General features: G+C 46.5%; 1 protein-coding gene across 11 annotated transcripts in view; it reads left to right on the forward strand.

Moving 5' to 3' along the window:
- The first annotated feature begins 5211 nt into the window (after positions 1-5211).
- The window catches only part of LTO1 (LTO1 maturation factor of ABCE1), a 62149-nt gene continuing 46140 nt past the window's right edge, over positions 5212-21220 (forward strand). For 10 of the 11 annotated variants that reach the window (XR_010306665.1, XR_010306666.1, XR_010306668.1 and 7 more), the window contains exons 1-4: positions 5212-5327; positions 5971-6076; positions 7774-7844; positions 9151-9268. Coding sequence is in view for 7 of the 11 variants with exons in the window: in XM_064163027.1 (XP_064019097.1) it covers positions 5269-5327; positions 5971-6076; positions 7774-7844; positions 9151-9268 (354 nt within the window). In the remaining 4 variants the exon portion in view is untranslated. Of the gene's footprint in view, positions 5328-5970; positions 6077-7773; positions 7845-9150; positions 9269-9618; positions 11712-21220 lie in introns of those variants that run through there. The other variant, XM_064163029.1, reaches the window with a different exon arrangement.

Here is a 21220-nt window from a genome sequence, read left to right on the forward strand (position 1 = left end):
CTCTGAGCACACACACAGGGTCTTGATGAACTAGTGCAGATACTGCAGCGGTTTAGCTTTTCAGGTAGTGATATTTCTTGTATATTTCAGTACAGAGACAGCCTTTTCCTTGCCATGTGTAGGAGATGAATAGCCAGAGGCTGCTTTATATTCTAAAGAATTTCCTCTCCGTAGCTCTATTCGGAAAAGAAGGATTAAATAGGACAAGCTTCTCAGCTTCAGCAGAGTGCCCCCACTGTGCTGGTGATGAGAGAACAACTGTAATCTTTTTGCATTAGCTCTCATTACCACATATGTTCACCTGTTGTTTCTGCTCATAGGAGCAAGTGCAGAAAAGCTTTTCCTCTTCAGAAGCTTTAAAGACTTTTGGAACAAAACATGGTGAAGGAAAACCCAGCAAATGTGGTTATGTGAACCAGAGTCGATGCTGCTCTCGAAAAGCTGCTGACAATATTCTGGGAACTCTCTCTCTCAAGCATAACACTGATAAAACCAATTCTGCTTGCGTCCTGTGCTTGGCTTCCCTCAAGAAATAAGGGAAGGAAAGGAAAGAGGTTTCTCCCTTTCCATATTGCTAAAGGGGACTTGAAAAAAACGGATCTTTGATTTTTTTTTTAAAGGCTAATTTATGTTCACCGTGGCATCAGCATCATCCTGCAGAGTTCTCATCAACATTATTGAGAATGCAGTGTGTGGTTGGAAGAGGGCACAGAATCAGCATTTATATCCACCAGGCAGGGAATGAGCAGCCCAAATTCCTGCTTAAATTCAGGCTCTGTTGTATACAAGCATGCCTGTCTTTAGCAAACGCAGAGAAGGACTGAAAATGGATCACACATAGGTCAACTCAGTTGCAGAGCAAGTTTGTGCAACTAAGTTTTAACCACCAGCAATTCATTCAAGTCCTTTCCAGGCTTGATGCTGCATGGTGGGAATCAGTGGAGAGTTAATTTATACCAGAAGATCTCCAGAGGTCCCTTCCAAGCCCTAACATCCTGTGATCCTGTGAACTAAATGCCACAAGCCTGGGTCGGCTGTGATGTGCTTATTGCAGGAATGGATTTTGAGCAATGTCTTCAGTTCTGTTCTCCCGTTGCAACAATCTGACACGGGAATAACCAAGGTGAAACTAAAGGCGTGGGGGGGAAGTGAGGAAAGTGTCCCAGGATTCCACTCCTTTCCAAAGGTTCGTTTGTAGTAGAGTTTTCTGTACCACAGAAAGGTTCTACTGGAAACACTGGTGTTCTTCTGACCTAGCACTTCAATGCCAATGCAATATTTATAATTAATTTATTGAATACATACAGCTGTTTATTTTGTTACTGTTATTTATGCTCAAGATTCTATTTATATACTCCTGAACTATGTGGGTTTTTTTGTTGTTGTTATTGTTGCTGTTTTTCTGTTGGAACAAATTTTTGTGCAAGTTTGTAATCGTGAAATGTTAGAAGACTCTAGCTTGTAAAAGTTCTCTGCGTTATCAGTAGTGGAATGTGTACATTTGCAATAAATCAAATCATCTTCGACACAGACAGCTCTCTGATTCTTCTGTCACTTCTTTAGCCTAGAGATTTCAGAGGAACTTTAACACACTCTGGCATCTGGTCTTTCCCCACCATAACCATCCTCTGATTCTACAAACATAGCACTGCCCACACCACCACTAAGCCATGTCCCTCAGCACCATGACTACAGGTCTTTTGGATACCTCCAGGGATGTTGACTCCACCCTGGCAAGCCTGTTCCAGGGCTTTGACAACCCCTTTGGGGACACTTTTCCCTACTATCCAATCTAAACCTTCCCTGACACAACTCGAGGCTGCTTCCGCTTGTCCTGTTGCTTGTATTTCAGAAGAGACCAAGTCCAGCCTGGTTCCAGCCTTCTTTCAGGTAGCTGTAGATCTAGGACAGCAAGTGCTGCCTGTAGATATCGTCACTTACACTTCATCTACAACAAAGCAGTCGTTGATGTGCCTCTACAAACCATTCCTTTACGTACTTCGTGTATGCCACTAAACCCTGACATTCACTCTGCTCAAAGCCCTCAGGGTACTGGACACCAAAAGGAGGGTGAACCCCCAGCTGCCTAGAGGAGCCGATTCCTTGGGGAGATGCAAAAATTCCCCACCTGGTGTCATTTCTTTGATTCTTCTTCAGCTGCAAAAAAATCTACCTGCAAAAGGTGGTAGAAAGGGGTGTGGAAGAAGCCTTCCTGGGGGTGAAAGGCTGCTTCCTTATAAAAATGGGAAGCATGCTCAAGAGTGCAGCCAGGAAGAAAACTGACAAGTTCAGCCTGACAGTGACATCGATGTTCGGCAGGAAGAGTGTGAATGTTTCCAGTCAGAAATGGGTGTCAGAGGAACTGCAGATCTTTTGGCTGGCAAACATCTCCTTCCGTGTTTCTCATGAGGGTGCCCACTCCTCGTGGACAAGCAGATGGAGGCTTGATTTTCAAGCTGTTTTATTCCAGAAGCTTTCAGGCTTGGACCATCCTGGCTTTCTGGTTTTCACCCACTTTTGGCCAGCCACTCTGCCAGCTTTGAACATTAGCTATCTTCCAAATGTTGTTGTTTAAAAAAAAAGAACCCCCCCACAAAAATAACAACCCCCCCAAACCCTAACTTTTAAATGGCAACTTTAAAGTTTGTTAAAAACCTGACAAACAGTGAAAACAAGCCAGCAGTTCTGCTTTTCTGCTACCCCCCCTCCCCATTGGGGTGGGAAAGTCAGCACACAGCAGCGTTCAGAGGCCCCCACGTTTCACTTAAAGCAGTGAGAGAGTTTTCCAGCAGCTGAAACAGTCAGTCATGAATATTGCTCAAGAACACAGTGATGAGCAACCTTCCACTTGCAAACAGCATCCCGAACTCTCTGTTTGCTGACGCCTTTGGATTTGCATCTTCCTCCAGTAGCACAATGTTTCTTACTGCAACAGTGTGGTCAGAGGTTGGTTCAATATTTATTCAGACAGAGGGAGGAATGCCAGGAGCTGAATTACCCACACCGCTTCCTGCCACACTTCAGCTTGACTTGGAGGTTTCTCATCCAAGTTCTGACCAGATCTGGCTGTTTTGCTTATAAAATCTGAGAAGATCGCAGGTTGGGGTGGGAGGATTACTGGGAAATGCTTTCCCTGTCACCAAACACCTGACTTGGTCAGGAACTTTGCGTGCAAAACCTGGAAACACAGAGCCTTTGCTTCTGTGGGAATGTAAACACCATCAGCACCGTCCAGGGCACATGCCCTGGCTGGTCTTAGTTTCTCAAAGACAGTAGGACAATTGCAGTGCTTTTGTTTGCAGTGGGACATTTTACAGCCCTAAGAGGTTTTTAAAGGTCAGGTGTCAGCTGCAAAGTCTCCGTTAGAGGCTATGATGTGCAAATATAAGTTGTTAGAGCAGTGGGAAGGTTGTAGGAGAGGAGATATTTGGCATCTCCATTTCCACTGTGGGAAGTGTCAAAAGCTGTAAATCTTTTGCTCTAGAGCCACAACAACAACTTTACTTCTGCTCAAAGCACTGGAACTATTTTCATGGAAAATTTGGGACCACTCTTTGTACTCTGCCAGAGCAGAATGTTCTCAATGGAGCATGAAAAGACCAATGAAATACAGGCACTTTCTTTCCTCAGAAATGTACAGAGGCCAACCCTCTAGCAGTGTCAGACACAATGAAAGCAGCCAGGAGTTTCTCTTGGAAGAGACCAGGAGCTGAAAAAAGGCATCATTAGGACTTTGGTTTAGTGCTCAGCAAATTTATGGGCTATCCTGTTGGATAAGACTGACTGCTGAAGGCATGTAAGAATGCCCCTAAATGAGACCACTGCTTTCTTGTCTTCTTGCTGGGACATCAGTACCTTCTCATCATTGTTCATCAATCCCACAATCTACTGAGATCAAAGAACTCATTTTTCATTAACTTACAAAGCAGGATTTAAATTGGAGCTATCAACTTAGAGGAAATCTCCAGACATTTTCTATGTTCACTGCTGTCAGTGATCAGTGTTTGCTTGTGAGTGTGGGGTGTAGGGCTAGCTGTCAGCTGGCAAGCTGTCAGTGTTTGGTGGGAGATGCAGTGGCATCTACACCTCCAGTGGATGCAGACGGGGAGTGGGCTGCCTGACTCCCATCACTCGGTGCGCTCCAGTAGCGCCTGCTGCAGTGGAGCATTTTACCAAACAGTACTGGGACATTAGTTTTGTCCCTGCTGTTTCCAGGGGGGTTGGACTAGATGACCTCCAAAGGTCCCTTCCGACCCAAAACACTCTATGATCCTATGAATTTACGGTTCTATGGCCTGGTTTTCCACATCTTTAGTAGCATGACTGGCTTCGCTCTAGTGTGGTCTTATTTTCTCTTTAGACCTGTCTCTGGATTTTAAAGCTGCCTTTTGAGTCCTCTGACCTGCTGTACCCATGCCTGGACTGGCAGGCCGGACTCTGGTGTACGCAGAGCTGCATCAGCTCCCTGGCAAGCAGCAGTGCCAGTTAACACGAAATGATGTGCTTGGCAATGAGTATCAACGGCTCCTGCTGTTCACCTGGGATAACAGAGACGTGTTTTAGCAAAGCAGCCCGGGATGCCACGCTAAAGGCTGGTTGGGGTATTTACATCTTGCCTCTGTACACCAAAAATCCACTCTGTGGAAAATCAGAAAGGTTTGCAATTAACTCAACCCCAGTTTGTGTCCCCGGGAGCCCGGACCCGTGGGACGGCAGGGGACACCGGCAGCCTGCGCCGCTCCCCCGGCCGGCACGCGTTGGGCCGCGCAGAAAGAAGAGATCAGACTAAAGAATCTGTTTGGGGGTTTGTAGTTTGTTGTCTGTTTTGGTTTGTTTTCCCGGTGCGAGCGGTAGCGAGAGAAGCATCCAAACGGACGTTTTCACGGCTGTTGCTGCCGTTTCTCGGCTCACTCTGCGACTCCCAGTAGGGCGCGGGGGTCTCCCGACACAGCCACCCGCTGCGACCGCATCTGGCAAAAGGACCGGAGGCGACCGGCAGCAAGCACCGCCCCCGGCCCCAGCGTTGCAGCGGCGTGAGAGCGCCCCCTGCTGAGCACACGGCGGCTGCGTCGGTCCCGGAGGCGCGGGCAGCTCCGCAGGGGGCGTGGCATTCCCTATGCGGGCCCTGCCCCCTCCCCGCCCCCTGTCCGGCCGGTGGGCGGGCACACGTGCGGACCGAGGCCGCCCTGGCCGCGGCCCCTCCGGCTTGCCGTCGTTTCCCGGCATGCCTCGCGGCTGGGCGGGCCGCGAGCGCGCTGTGGCGGCGCAATGGCGGGCGCGGGCAGCAGCTCGGACGTGTTTGACGCTATCGTGATGGCCGAGGAGAGGTGCGGTCGTGGTGCCGCCGCGTCTGGGGCCCAGGGCGCCGCGGGTCGCGGTGCCGCCGCGTCTGGGGCCCCGGGAGCCGCGGGTCGCGGTGCCGCCGCAGCGGGGCTCTTCGCTGAGCGCGGGTGTGGGGCGGCCTAGGGGGGAGCGGAGGAGACCTGGACCCCGGCATGGAACTGAGCTTGAGCCTGGACTTGGGCCGACAGTAGGGACTGAGAAAGAAAACACACAGGGGGCGAGGGACGGGTAATGAACCCGGGGAAGGGGGAGAAGCAAAATGCCTGGGAGAAACCGCTCTTGTGTTACAGAGCGGCCAACCTGCGCCGTCTCTGCGTTTCCGCCGTGAGGAAACCTGTCCCGGAGCTGCGAGCTTGTAGTTAGGATGCTGCGGTGAGAACGCTGACACGGCTTGCAGAGGGCGTTGTTCTCAGCAAGTCGTTATGAGCTCGTCCTGAACGATCGCAGTGTTATAGCCGCGTCTGAATTTAAGGCAGTGTTATGTGATACTTGTAAGCGTGGCCAGCCGCGTTTCGGAGACGATACCGTGTCGGTTTGCTTGCGTGAGTGGCTTGCGTACAGCATGAGCTTGATATGAAATAAAGCTAGGTGCTAAAAAGTTGTACTCTTGTGCTTTTGTCTGTGCAGGTTCCATGGTGAGGGCTATCGGGAGGGGTATGCTGAAGGCAGTCACATCGGGGTTGCTGAGGGCAGGAGGTATGGATCACTCCATGGTGCCAAGGTGGGATCTGAGGTGAGTGAGAATCGCAGCGGTTTTGTCCTTAGATTACTGTGATGCAGAATCTTGAGAAAAGCTTCTGTGTTGGTAACCTGAGACCTGACACTTTGATTTGCACAGTCGGATGCGTGGGTTTATGTTTTCTGAGCTTTTTGGCTCTGTGGGACTTTGGGTATTTTTTTTCCTGAGGAACAGTATAAGAAGAAACAAAGCAAACTTATTTTTAGAAAAATGGATTGTGCGTTTATTTTGTAACTCAAAATCGTGGTTCAGGCCCCCCTCTACCATCTCCTGTGGCTCAGCATTAGAGAAAACATGGAATGTTAGGACACTGTGGGCAGAGAGCCATGAAAGGGCAGTGCTGGGGGCCTTTGTTGTACTCTGTTGTTTTCAATACTGGCAGACTGTGTTGGTGGAGGCATTGTTTTCCAAGACAAAGGTCGTGATAGGACAGAAGGACTGTAGACAGCAAGTCATGTTACATGAGAGAAGTGGCTTGGGTAGTCTTGCCCCGTCAGCCTGTTTTGTGCAAGATTACGCTGCTGATCTGCTCCTGACCTTGCTCACTGGAGGGTTAAAGATACTCTATTACAGTCATTTGGGGCATGTTCCTCGGGTAGGCTTAGACATGACATCTGCATGGGCTCAAGCAGAAGATGAGCACTGTGCCCTTACTTTAGGGCAGTGTTAATTAAGCTGAGAAACCTGTGGCTAAGTGTCCAGGGGTAGCTTTGGGCTGTGCTGATTAAATTGCTATCTGAAAAAACATATACCTGGTAGCTGCACTTCAAATGTGCTTGAGCTCTTAGGGTGACATTAAGTCTCAAATGCATGCTTGGGTCATTAAAAGAATCTCCTCTAAGTACTCTAACAAACATAGGTAAGAGAAGACTGAAACTACCAAATACTCCCACTTTACTCTGAAGTGGTTTGCAGGACACAGAACATTACAAATGTAACAGTCTCTTGTAAGCGTCGGCTGGATGCAGATGTATGTGGATAGACTGAAGTGGGAGCAAGCTGCAAATCAGCTAACTTGCTTCAGGTGTCTGTGCTTTTTCCCTTAGAGTGCTCATCTGCTTCTGAAAGGGACTCCAGGTGACTCACCCAGTTAGTGCATTGAAGAGCTCCTCTCTATTCTTATTTCATTTGATGCTCAAAGTTGTAATGAGAAGTTCTGGAAACAGGGCTGGCCTAGTCAGCTGCTCGTGCTTCTTTCTGACTTTATGCTAGCCTTTTGAGTTAGTCTGGTGCCGTTACTTGCCTCTTAAAGAAGTGTGGTTTCCTCTTTGGTTGGCTTGGTAGCTCCCTCGTTCCAGCTGGCACACCTCTTCACAGAGCTGCCTAAACTCTCAGTGCTGCACAACAAAATACTTACCCAAACAACTTCAGTAGCTTGTTTTCTGTCTCCCTACTCTCACCCTGTAATAACTGCAGGGTTCTGCAGAACTGCTTTTTGTGCCACACGTGAATATGTTGTCCTCTGATGTTCATTAGCTGCCTATAAGAAGCTTGCTGCCTCTGTGGCAGCACAGAGAGCCCTCAGCTATCCTGTTTTGAACTTCTCAGCATAGAAATGTGTTTGTATGTCCAGTGAGTGGCTTCCTGCAGGGGTACAATGCAGTGGTTTCTTTTTGTTTGACTATAAGTATATACTACATGTTAAAAAAAATGATTTTTTTTCTCCTCCTGCCATTGTTATAAATTCACAGATTGGCTGCTACCTTGGGTTTGCACTGACATGGCAGTCTCTCCTCCAGAAATGCACAGATGAAAAGAACAGGTGAGGTTAAACCAGAATTATTGTTCCCTTAGCGTTGTTTCAAATTGTGATGTTCAGTTTTGCCTCTTCCCCAGTACAAAAGGAGGACTGAAACACAAAAGAAAGGTGGGCAGAGGGCCCTGGGGTGGTATCGTGTGCTGGCCATGAGGTGCTGTAAAGAGGGTAAGGGAACTTGGTTTTTTCAGCTTGCAAAATGTGAGGGAGGTATGGAGCTGTACCGTGTACGGGCATGTTGTGGATGAGGTGGAGAAGCACTCCTTGCAGAATGGCTCTTTGGAAGGACAATAGGAAACTTCCACAATCTGAAGCAGGTTGAGTTCTAACAGGACGTGAGGAGAAGGTCCTTTCCATGCAGGCAGCTCAGTGCTGGGACAGATTTTAGACATCTTTTGTATTTTCAAAATCTGTTTGGAGGTGGCCTTGAGCAATCTTGCCGACCTTTGAAGTCAGTCCAGGTGCCCCAGAAGGTGGACCAGATCATAGAATGTCAGAGGCTGGAAGGGACCTCACAAGCTCATTTGGTGCAGCCCCCCTGCAGAACAGGGTCACCCAAAGCAGATCACACAGGGACACATCCAGACAGTTCATGAATATTTCCAGGGAGGAAGATCCCACAACTCCCCTGGGCAGCCTGTTCCAGTGCTGTTACCTTCATAGTGAAAAAATTCTTCCTCAGGTTCACATGGAACCTCCTATGCCTCAACTTCCACACATTGCCCCTTGTCTCATCCTTGAGCATCACCAAGAAGAGGCTGGCTCCAGCCTCCTGGCACTCACCCCTTGCATATTTATAAACGTGAATGTGATCACCCTTAGTGGTCTCCTCTCCAAGCTAGAAACTCCATCTTCCTCAGGCTCTTCTCAGATGACCTCCAGCTGTGCCTTCCAGCCTGTTCCTGTGGCTCGTTCCTTTAGCATAGTTTTGTTCTGTCCGCTTTTGATCTGTCTGACAGAATTGCCACCATACTGCCAGCCTTTTGATCCTGTGTCCTGGGGAGCTTTTTATTGCCTGCAGTTATTTTGCTGAGTCACCAAATCAGTATTTCTGAAGGTTCTTGGCTTTGGGCAGGCAGACTGAAAAGGAAACTTTAACTTCTGTCCGTTATGCAGCAGCTTAAGTTTTGATTATGGCTTAAATACGCATCAGATATGATCAAATCAGTGAGCTAGGTGGGAGAGGCTGAAGTAAAGAAGAGTGGAGGGCTGGATTCTCTGCTTTATACTAACACTTAGAAAAATGTTCATGGATTGAAAAAAAACTTCTGTCAAAGCTCATTGGCTTTTCTGTGGTGTTTGTTTTTTGTAGCAAAAAGCTGAGGGCTCTGAATTCATTAATAGGGATGATTCAGAAATTCCCATATGAAGACCCCACTTATGAGAAGCTACAAGAAGATATGGAAAAAATCAGAGGAAAATTCAAACAGGTTTGTAGGATTAAGTTATTTTAGCACAAAATAGTATTAATTTCTGGAAGTATTTAATCTCTGCCTCCTCAAAAGCTCTTTGTGCAGAACAATTATGGTTCCTCTTTTGCAATCGTGGTAGAAGTACTTGAAGTGGATTGAGTGAAAATATTTGATATCTGAAAGTCCTCCAGCTGACAGCAAATGCAAAATCAAAGGAAAACATTCTTTAGATGCAAATCCAATGTGTTGTTTCGCAGGGAATTACAAGTGGGGACCAAAAGAAGAGAAACTGAGGAATTGGGAGTTTTGTTGAGCATTCTTCTTGGGAGGTAGATGCCTTGAAACACCTCTGTGTGTTCCTTTCGTAGGTTTGTTCAATGCTAAACGTTCAGTCTGATTTTAGAATGGGTACTGAAAGATCTCCACTAACGTTTTGAGCGTAACATATGAAGATAAACATGGATGGTCAAAGAAGAAGCATTAAGAGGACAGCTATCTGGGAAAATGTTTATCTGCTCTTATGTTGAAATAGTGAAGAAGTGCTAAATGTTGAAGGGAAAACAGCTGAGCCTTCAATAGTACTTCACATGGCATTTAACACTGATTTTCTCCAGGTTTTATTTAGGGTTGCTGAAACACCAGTGGGCAAACCTGTGAAATAGAAATACTTCTATTCTTCACTAGTCTTGCACTGAAAGATTCATTCCTTAAAAGGAAAAGATACGCAAAGTCTCCTTACTTAAGGGGTATATGTTACTTAAAGATCTGTGTATGCAGATGATTCAGGTTACACATTGCACGGATGTTGTAGTGAAGTAGAAACAGAATCCATTGCCTGCAGACTTTGCAGCAGGGAATAATTTTGTGCAGAAAGGGTGGAATGGCAGAGGGAGTGGGTAGTGCAGTGGAGAAGGATTAAGGTATCTGGTCATAAAGTAGCTGCAGCTTAGAACGTTGAATTGGCACTTTCCGTAAGATGTGCAGACATTCAGCGTGGGGAAAAAGCTACTTCCCAAACTCCACAAAAGGTAGCAATTGAAGTGATTGGTGAGAGAAACAGCTACCAGAAGACTTGTGATCCTGGCACTAGTATTTACAGGTAGCTTTTATCAAGGAGTAGCTTTTTGTTCCCAGTCTTGAAAATACACTCTCCAGTCTCAGTCAAAGGAATGGATACAGTCGGCTGAATGCATTGAGCTGTGTGAGTGTAAGGGAAGCGCAGCCACATTACCTGGCAGATGCTTTCCACCTGCAGTACAGTTCTCTAATGAGCGTGTCCTCCATCAGCGGTGACCTGGCCATGTCTGCCTGAGGCTGCATGGCATAGTCTAGCTTCATGGAGGCAGATTTGCCACTACGGGTGCTGGAAGCTGTACGCAGGGTGAACTGTCTGAGGGGAAGGACGGGTTTTGAGCTGGCGTGTCTTTGTCAGCACTCCTGGGTGCTACAGCGTGTACCGAGTGATGTCTAAGCAGTCCTTTCCTCTTTGGCTGTCTGGTGCATGTAAGCGTGCCAGTGGCACAGGCTCTTCCCGCTGGCTGCTTGCTGCTGAGCTCTTTTGTTTGATTGCCGCAGGAGCGTAAGAGACCAAACAGCTTTGATATGCGTAGTGAGTGTCAGGGCCTTCTAGAGGAGGCCGTTGTGCAAATCATAGGATGGACTGGGTCAGAAGGGACCTCCAAAGGTCATCCAGTGCAACTCCCCTGAAGTCAGCAGGGGACATCCTCCACTAGATCAGGTTGCGCAGAGCCTTGTCCAGCCTCACCTTGAATATTTACAGGGATGGGGCCTCAGCTACCTCCCTGGGCAACCTGTTGCAGTGTTCTGGCACCCTCATGGTGCAGAAACTGTAATCTCTGCAAAGAGACAGGCACATACTAGAGAAAAGAAAGCTAATCTGACTTCATAATCACTTCAGAGAACCCCAGGTTTGGGAAAGTGGTCTTTGTGTCTACAAACCAGTTAATCTTTGAAAATTGAAGTATTTTTCTCCTTCAAATTAGTGAAAGGAGTTAGGTGTTCAGCTGTGATTGACTCCAAATATTTTTCATCTGTAATCCATAAAATATGCTTTAAATAAACTCTCCTTGGATCTTGGTCTCAAAAAGCAGTTTTATTGTTCTTTGGAGTGGCAGCGCAAAGGGGTCTGAGTATTCACATCTTGCAGTGAAGCCTGTTCTGAACTCTTTGTACATGGCATATAAAAGTGTCTGCAAGAGAAGGGATCTGAGAGCTCAAAGTGAAGCGTTCGATTAAGAGAAGGGTGTGGCGCCTGATTTGTCTGCAACCTGCTGCTCTGGAGATTGTCTCTAAACCAACACTTCTGTTGACGGAGAGAAAGAATCTTTGCAGGTGGGGTGGTCTGTGCTTCTTCCTCTGAAGACTGGTTTGGTGGCTGATTTCTCTTGTGTTGCTTTCATTTTATTTATAACAGTGTTATTAGAATAAATCATTATCAAAATGTGTCTGTCTGTAGCTATTTAATTATAAAGACTGCAGCAGCTACCGTTCAGCCTGGGATGTGCCGGCTCTAGGCTTGTCTGTTGAGCCTTCATTTTAGTTCCACATGTGGACTAATTGGGTCTCTTGATCCATGAGTCTGTGTGCCTTCTGTTTCGTGTCTCGCGTGGGTCCGGTGGTGTTTATTAAATAAGATCCAGTTAAAAATTCTTCTGGACTATGTAGTTTTATACTTTCTTCAGTGCCAATTGTTTTTTTCTCTTCCCTGCCACAGAGTTTTGGGGGTTTTCAACTCCTCACAGCTTGCTGTAGGTGTATTTGTATATTTCATTTACAGCTAAGGAGTTAAAACCCAGGCTATATCCAGGGTATTGATTTGCCTTAACCAGTGTGAGATCTAATTTGACTTGCTCCAAATAATTTTGCATTTTGAGTACTGCAGTACTTAACAATCTGCTTCTTGCCAACATCAGGAGTGGCTGAGCACCAGGGGTTTTTTTTTGTGCATGTTTGCATTTTTGCCACTTTCTCAGATCAGTCACCTAGAAAATGAGGACCATTACAGTTAGCAAACAACTGTGTAAGATGTGTGCTTGTGCCAACTAGAGTGCTGCTGAGGAAAAAGTCATCAGCGTTCAGTTTTGTGAGGTGCAAGTGTATGGTTTCTTTTCTGTCTACACCTTTCCTGTTCTTTTAGCAGCTTAACTAAAATCTGTACCCATGTAAACGAATTGTTACCAGTGGCCTCATGAGTTTCACACCCTCCTTTACTCATCCTGTATGTCCAATCGTCAGTGTTACACTGTAGCTAAAGACCCTATCAGCAGTTCTCTGCAGAGAGGCTGAGTAAGGTTTCTGTGGGGCACAGTCATTCACCGCTTTGAATGCTTAACTGGGCAGCTGAAGTATTACTTTAAAGAGTGGGTGGAAGAGATACAGGGGGAAAACCCCCTCAGTTTTATAGGTGATAATATTGGTTATTAATAAAGGAGGACATAATGACTGTGGCTCGGTGCTGTGTTGTCAGATAGGTTTGAAGTGTGATAAATGCTTGGGCTGTTAAGGTGGAAAAGTCTTGCTGAAGTTATTGAAGTTGCTAAGACTGAAAATATTTCCCTGTATTCACCACTTGTAGTTAGTGCTCAGTGTTTGAGGAGGAATGTTTGAAGCATTTAGTTTACACATTTCTGACTTGCCTGGCCAGCTGTTCTCTTTCTTCATGCTCATCTCTCAGCTGAAGCTATGGAATACAGAAGGGTACTAAAAGGTGGTTACATAGCTAGTTGCTGCCAAGGTACTGAAGTCTCTGCAGCCCAGGAACTTCTTGGTTGTTTTTTTTTTTTTAGCTGTGATATGTGGTGGGTAAAAGAAATAGTGAGTGGTGTTTTTTTAATGTGATGAGTACAGCAATGAGTGTTCAGGCATCAGCAGAGAGGGGTAAACTCTTAGCGCAGTCAGTTCGTTCCCCGAGAACTGCATTGTGATTTGGTGCTTAGAGCTGTGGGACCATCAGCTGCTCAGCCACCACTAGAACATGTACATCTGACTTCATAGTTGTCTGTGTCATTACACTATATCCAGACAGGAAAAACACAGAGGGAATGGAGTTTGTTCAAGCTTCCTAGTGAGCTGAATGAATAAAGCACTTGTGTCTTCCTCAAGCAGCACACTTTGCATTCGTTGTAGACTGATGTGAAGGGGATCAAATTCCACTTGGAGCAAGTGTCTGCAATCAACAGAAATGGGTGACATAAATCAGAAGAAAATCTGAGTGTGCAGTTGCTTCAGAACCAGTCCCACAGGAGTAGCCTGGCTCGTTCAGATCCCATTGTGCTTCTCTGAAATGAGGCTCTGGCAGTTCCTGTGTGGATGTGTGAGGAAGGTCTGGCTTCTCAGTTTGGCTTGCCTTGTTTGGTTATTGAACACTACCTTCTGTTTCAAGATCTGATTCATCATCTTTGAATCTCCTCTAGTTTTGCTCTCCAGTAAAAGTGGGTGCCTTCTCTTTGGCTGGCCTGTTTGAACATGTTTGGCTTCATTTATAGTGTCCTGTAGTTACTCGGCAGTGTTAGCCTGCTTAAAAGGGAATGCTGAGGGAATTAATGGGTGTCATTGTCCAGACACAGAGGTGTGGGCAAGCAAGATGAGGATAAGACTCCTTGTCAGGGTAATTGCTCTCTGAATTTCTGCAATCAAGAAGCACTGCACATTTTTGGCAAAGTGCTGGTGTCCCTTTGAGATCTTAAGGATGTAGTTTGAAATCTGATGGAGTATTGAAATTGTCTGAAGTCCTTCTGGATTAGAATCTCTGTTTCTGTTGGGAGTTTGTTCAGGGAAGGTTGTACAAAGCTGGATCAGGCAGGTTGAGCAATGCATGTTTGATGCTGTATCTCATTCTGGTCCTCTGAAAGATGAAGGCTTTGGTTTGAAAAGAAAGATTTAAAATTTCTACTGTTCTTCCTTATACTCTTGATGCTGCTTGGTATGAGTGTTAGTGTCCTTGGCACATTCCGATGGCAGTGGGTTCTGGTCTAATTACAGCCTAAAACTTCAGTGCCCATAGTTTAGCTTGTAAGCATGAAGATTCTCATGTTGCAGTCTGACAGAGCTGTTTTTGTAGCGGCTAAAGTTGTGGCAGTGCACACTACCACAGAAATGTATGGATCACCAGAGCAGGCAGAGATCCAGGAGGTGCCACATGAGCTCTGCAGCAAGTTTCCAGCTGCAAGCTTTGGTGTCTAGGATTGATGCATTGAGACCAACTGGAGCAATCTGGTACTGAAGTGCTTTGGTGTGTGCCAGTGTTTGGAACTGCAGAACCAGCTTCTGATGGCAAGCACAATAATGAAAAGGCTTTATGTGCTGTTTTGAAAACAGTCTTCTAAGTGTCTAGTTCCATGCACTCAGGTGTGAAATGAATGGTTTCTTTAGCAAAGATAATAAGAGGTCTTGGAGCTCCTGTGTGCTTTGGAATGGTTTAGACCACACTGTGCAGTGGGCTGATATCTGGGCTAAACTTAAAGCTCAGCACAGGGCAAAGAGCACTGATCCAACTGATGTACAGTGCTGTTAAACAGCCAGATGAGAGCTGCTTCCACACTGCCTATAGTGTGAACTACAGTTCATTTGTAGCTAACCTGAATATCTCCTTGGCGCCGTGCTGGGAATATTCCTGCCTTAATCACAGGGGTGTTTAATCCCTAAGTGTAATAATTACCTTCTTCAGGCATTTTTCATCCTCAGATTCTTGAAGTACTTTGCAACTCCTGACCACACATAGAGCATTACAGAAGGAACCATGATCCCTAAACTGATTTGACATAAGAGTCTGGAGATCTTTGTTACCATAAAGTAGCAGCTGTTCGTTCTCATGGAAGGTTGAAACAGATCAGGCACGCCATGTGCCAGTTGATCCTGACGTTGCACACTATACAATGTTTCATTCTTTCTGTCCTGTTTGGAGTTGTTGCCATACCACTCTCCATCATATTTCCTATTGCTCTGTTTGACCATATCTGGCTTTGGTCTGGCAGAATCTTCTAAAGAACACTTCTGAACAGATGCAAGAAATAGCATGAAAGTTTGGTCTTGAATTCAAAAGCTTGGTCGTAGTGCTGCAGCACTTGTATGGGTGGCATCAGGGGTGATCTTATTACTGTCTACAACTACCTGAAGGGACATTGTAGCCAGGTGGGGGGTGGCCTCTTCTCCCAGGCAACCAGCAATAGAACAAGCGGACACAGCCTCAAGTTGTGCCGGGGGAGGTCTAGGCTAGATGTTAAGAGGAAGTTGTTGCCAGAGAGAGTGATTGGCATTGGAATGGGCTGCCCAGGGAGGTGGTGGAGTCACCATCCCTGGAGGTGTTCAAGGAAAGCCTGGATGAGGCACTTAGTGCCATGGTCTAGTTGACTGGATAGGGCTGGGTGCTAGGTTGGACTGGATGATCTTGGAGGTCTCTTCCAACCTGGCTGATTCTATGATTCTAAACCAGCAGAGTTTGTTTTAGCAAGATGTTTAGGCAGAAGGGTTGGTGGTTCAGTCTCTGCATCTCAGCTGCAGCAGACAGAACCAAGCACCAGCACTGGCCCAGTCATTTCACATTGTTCAGCAGTGGATTTTGCTACTCGGGCTCAATAAAAATTCTAATTGCTGTTTCAACCTTCCACATCTTCAGGATTCTGGGGAATAATCAGCACCACATGGAATCTTTCTTGGTAGTAGGAACTGTGAGTCAGCAACCCCTGAATTTTCTTAGTTGCAGCTATTGTTCCAGCAGCAAGCTTTACTGCTATTGTCCACTGTTTGTCCAGCTCACGTTTACTGGACTGTGGGAACGGATTAGGGTTTCATGGCTTTTTTTCCCTTCTTGCATAAACTCTTGATCAAAGACATTCCTTGAATGACAAAACACTGTATACTGTGTCACACAGTCCTGACCAGACTGCACGAACAGTAGTTTAAAAACACATGCCTACATTGTTCTCTAAACTGGCTTGCCTGTTTTTTTTCCTCTTTGCAATGTATGTGCAGACGTTGAATTTTTGAGACCACATTTACCTCCTCTAAAAACCAGCCAGAAGTTAATGAGCAGTTCCTAGTTTCTGAAGTACAAGTCGAAAACAGATGACTGTTTGAAACTAAGAGTCAGTATAATAGTAGGTCACTTGCAAGCAGAGATGGAGACTGTTTGCAGTGTATTTCCTTCTCGAGGAGACCTTGGTTGTGGTGCAATTAAGCACATCTTAAATCTAAACCCATGTAAGCTTCAGACATCATTTTGTGTTGTATCCAGAACACCTCCAGTGATAGGACCAGGGGCAGTGATTTCAAATTGGAGCACAGGAGATTTGGATTGGGTGTGAGGATCAAGTTCTGTGCCATCAGGACAGTGGAACACTCCAACAGATTGTCTAGGGAGGTACTTGAGGCCCTGTCCCTGGAGGTGGTTGTGGTCAGGCTTGACAGGGCTCTGAGCAACCTGCTCTAATTTGGGATGTCCCTGCTTTTTCAAGGAGCTTTGACTTGGGATTTGCCCAAAATAGAATCAACCAGGTTGGAAGAGATCTCTAAGATCATCCAGTCCAACCTAGCACCCAGCCCTATCCAGTCAACTAGACCATGGCACTAAGTGCCTCATCCAGGCTTTCCTTGAACACCTCCAGGGATGGTGACTCCACCACCTCCCTGGGCAGCCCATTCCAATGCCAATCACTCTCTCTGGCAACAACTTCCTCTTAACATCCAGCCTAGACCTCCCCCAGCACAGCTTGAGACTCTGTCCCCTTGCTCTGTTGCTGGTTGCCTGGCAGAAGAGACCAACCCCCATCTGGCTACAGCCTCCCTTCAGGTAGCTGTAGACAGCAATGAGGAAGCATGGGAGAAATGCAGAGATCCCTGAAGACTCCTTAAGCAGGTTTATGGAGGGATTTAAAACCACAGAGCGCTGTATTTCAGTGATCCAAAGGTTGGTTGGCAGTGAGAAAACACTTGTGTTTCCACACACATCTGAGGCTTTGCATATGCTTGTTTGACTTGGGTGAGGCCTTGAGCAACCTGGGTTAGTGGAAGGTGTCCCTGCCCATGGCAGCAGGTTGGAACTAGATGGTCTTCAAGGTTGCTTCCAACCTAAACCGTTCTAGGAATCTGTGACTTCTCAGTGCTGTTGAGCAGTAGCATGCAGAAGTGAAGGCAGATAAACTCTGCCACTGGTATTGGAAAGATACTGTCCTGAAGGGACAAACCTTTGTGGTGCTTTGCAGAGTAAGGATCTCCGTGACAGGAGAAACCTGAATTAACAGGTGGCTGATAAATGCATTGCCTGGAAGCAACAGGTGATCATAGTGAATGACTGAAGCAGCTATGAAAATCAGTCATTTAGATCGGAGAAGATCTCCCAGATCCCTCAGCCCAACCATACTGATCACTGCACTTAGATTACTCAGTAAGGAGCAATGGCCTGCAGGTGTCCAGGGAGCAAAAACCTGTGCAGAAACCATACCCTGTACTCAGACAATCTCTGGTGATGAAGTCTAATCAAAGGTGAATGGAGCATCAGAAAGCACCATTGTCTGTTTCCGTTTGCCATCAGAGTGGTGATTTAGCACAGGAGATCGCTTGGTGCTGGCTCGAGTGAGTTGTCCTAATGCTCTGATGGTGCTTGTTAGGTGATGTGATCATGTCAGCCCAGCTGCCTGAAGACTGGTGCTCACAGAGGGCATCCTTCTGGCGGGTCATGTCTTAGCTGTCCTAGGAGACCGAGCGTTCAGTGTAATATGGCTTGCAGGTGGGTTAAGACAAGTCTCACAGGCAGGTGGGATGAGTGAAATAACCAAACCACACCACTTAGCAACACACAGTATCACAGTATCACAGTATTATTAGGATTGGAAGAGACCTCACAGATCATCAAGTCCAACCCTTTACCACAGAGCTCAAGGCTAGACCATGGCACCAAGTGCCACGTCCAATCTTGCCTTGAAGAGCCCCAGGGACGGCGACTCCACCACCTCCCCGGGCAGCCCATTCCAGTGTCCAATGACTCTCTCAGTGAAGAACTTTCTCCTCACCTCCAGCCTAAATCTTCCCCGGCACAGCCCGAGGCTGTGTCCTCCTGCTCTGGTGCTGGCCACCTGAGAGAAGAGAGCAACCTCCCCCTGGCCACAACCACCCCTCAGGTAGTTGCAGACAGCAATAAGGTCACCCCTGAGCCTCCTCTTCTCCAGGCTAACCAATCCCAGCTCCCTCAGCCTCTCCCCGTAGGGCTGTGCTCAAGGCCTCTCCCCAGCCCCATTGCCCTTCTCTGGACACACAGAATCTAACATTTGCTTGCTTAGGCTGGGGATGGTGGTGGGTAGCAGTTGCCATTCTGTGATGCACAGGAGCCATGCACATGGCCCAGGAGAAGGTGGCTCCTGCTCCAGCTAGTCAACAGGTCAAGTCCTGGCTTGGAGCCCAGCCTGTGCATATCACTATTCCTTCTTGGGTTTGCCTTTCTTGATGGTCTTGGATGTCCACACCTGGAGCTCTCTCTAGCCCTTCTGAAGCAGTTACTGCTTTATCTGGCTGTCAGCACAAGCAGTCCCAGGCCTTTGTCTCTGAGCTTTTTTCCAGATCTACAGCCACTGTAGTGGTGGGGAGGGAGTTCCCAGTGCCCTCTGGCCACTCACCCCACCTGCATTACCAGGTCTGAGTTTGGCAACAGTTGCTAATGATATTCACGTTTTGTTGCTTTGTTTTCCAGTTCATGCCAGGTTAGAGCTGAGCAGATGTAGTCAGGGTGTCATTTTTTGTTGGGCAGGCTCTGGCTTTGAGGTAGGCTTCAGCCCATCAGCAGGGCAGGTGGTACCGTGGCTGTCTGTTAGCAGCATGTTGAGCATGGTGGGAGCAGCATTTTCTCCTGCAGTCTTCGAGTGAGTGGACAAACTGGTACTCTGCTTTTGAAATGGACCACTCCATGGTGGTTCTGTTGGTCTGAAGTAAACCCTAACTGTATTTTTTGGAGGTTATCATCATAAATAAGAAAAACAACATATGCCATAGTTCAAATGAGATGAAGTCCACACAGGTGGATCATTTTTTTTCTGCTGTATAAAAGGGAAATTCTCTGGCAACCACAAACACAGTGGAACTCAGTCAAAAGCCACCTGGGAATCTTGTGCTTGCCATGCCATTGCAATTACTATTATCAGTTAGATTTCTGGCATCATAAAAATCCCATGTTTGTCTGAAGGGAGCCATTTCCTACTAAACCATGCTGGCAGGAGTTCATTCAGGTGCCACCATTTAGAGCTTTACTTCCCTGGTCCCACTGTAGCTTTTCAGTGACGCTGCCAGGAATCTTTATTAGGGTATCTAGCCCACATGCCTGGGCCATTCCTATGACTCCTTTCATAGAACCAACCAGGTTGGAAGAGACCTCCAAGATCATCCAGTCCAACCTATCACCCAGCCCTATCCAGTCATCGAGACCATGGCACCAAGTGCCTCATCCAGTCTTTCCTTGAACACCCCCAGGGTGAAATAATAGGTCCACGTCTCACTTTCTTCTCTGTCTGCTGGAATTTTCTGTCACTTAAAACGCCAGATATGCTTGCATGCAAGTGGAGTTTTTACATTTAAGAGCTCTTATTCTTTCTTTAACAAAGAGGATGTGAATTTAAGTCTCCATAAAATGTCCAAGCATGGCAATCAGTCTGAAGTCAGCAGTGGAACTGAAGGGTTTTGGAGGTCTTTAGGATACTACTTCTGTGTACACATCTCAATCTGATATAAGAAAAGTCTTTTTCCCTTTAAGCTACAGCACAGCCTAGCTGAACATGCATATTTTTTGCAGCCTATAGTAAATTGTTTTTCTTGCTACATTCTTGTCTTTCTGCCCTTTGCAATGTGAGTAACACTGGCAGAGTTACTTCCCCCAGCACTCAAATTTAGTAGTCTGCATTTAGAGACAGCGTTGGAGAGAAGAAAAATGTAAATAGCAGAGCTGACTGTGTGGGTTTAAACCTACTTAAACTGACTGAAGCATTCTGAGGCTTAACAGAGTTTATCAAACAGCTAGGAAAGGCAGAAGCCACTGAAAGTGTAGTGTTCAGCAAAGCACAGGTTAAATTCCTCAGTAACTCCTTCCTGGGTTTTATCAGCAAAAAAAGGGGTTTGTTCCAAATCAGTTCACCCAGTTTTCAAACACTGCAAATCAGAGGTGGTTGTTTTTCTTTTTTTCTTTAGAATGTACTGACATTTTGTAGGAAACTGCTAAGAGATCTGTGTGGAAAAAACAAGTTGGCTTTAACTGAGCCCAGTTTGAGCTTGACCTGCATTTAAAGTCACCGTGAACCTAGTTCAGACCTTCCCCTGCTCCACAACCTTCCCAGGGGGCCTGGCAGGGTAAGGTGACCATACTGAGGAGCTCCCCACTTGAGTGAAAAACTGACAGCTCACACCATGTACTAACAGTACTTTAGCTATGAGAGCTGTGCTTTTACCGTAGACCACAGCGGTTAGGTTTCTGTCTGAAATGACTGGGAAGTGCCATGACCAGCTCATGCAGACTCAGCTGGGGTTCTGCTGCTGCAGATGGTTTCCCACCTATTGGTAACTGCCCTGAGACAAACTCATTTTCCACTAGGCTGTCATTACCATGTTGAGTTCATCATAACTCTGGAGTTTCAGTTTTCATTTCCTTTGCTGTTTTTACGGATGGGAAGTTTAGTTGAGGGAAACCTGGGAGGCAGATCTTGGATTTCTGATTTGTAACAGGAGAGACAAGCACCCAATGTTTTACCTGATAAATTGTTTAAGGCAGAGGTACTTTCATAGTGTAAAGACTCGAATACATAGGTTAGAAGCTTGACCATCTCCCCTTAGAACAAGATGTGCCTGCTGTGTTCAGCTCTGGCACAATTGGCAATGTGCATCCCCAGTTTTCAGAGATCTTTTGGAATGTGAATTGAGAAGGAAGTTTATTTTTTCCCTTACTTTACAATCATTTGCAATTTCCAGCCCTTTATGTCC

Source organism: Pogoniulus pusillus, chromosome 24 (assembly GCF_015220805.1).
Source record: "Pogoniulus pusillus isolate bPogPus1 chromosome 24, bPogPus1.pri, whole genome shotgun sequence".
Taxonomy (NCBI): Eukaryota; Metazoa; Chordata; class Aves; order Piciformes; family Lybiidae; genus Pogoniulus; species Pogoniulus pusillus.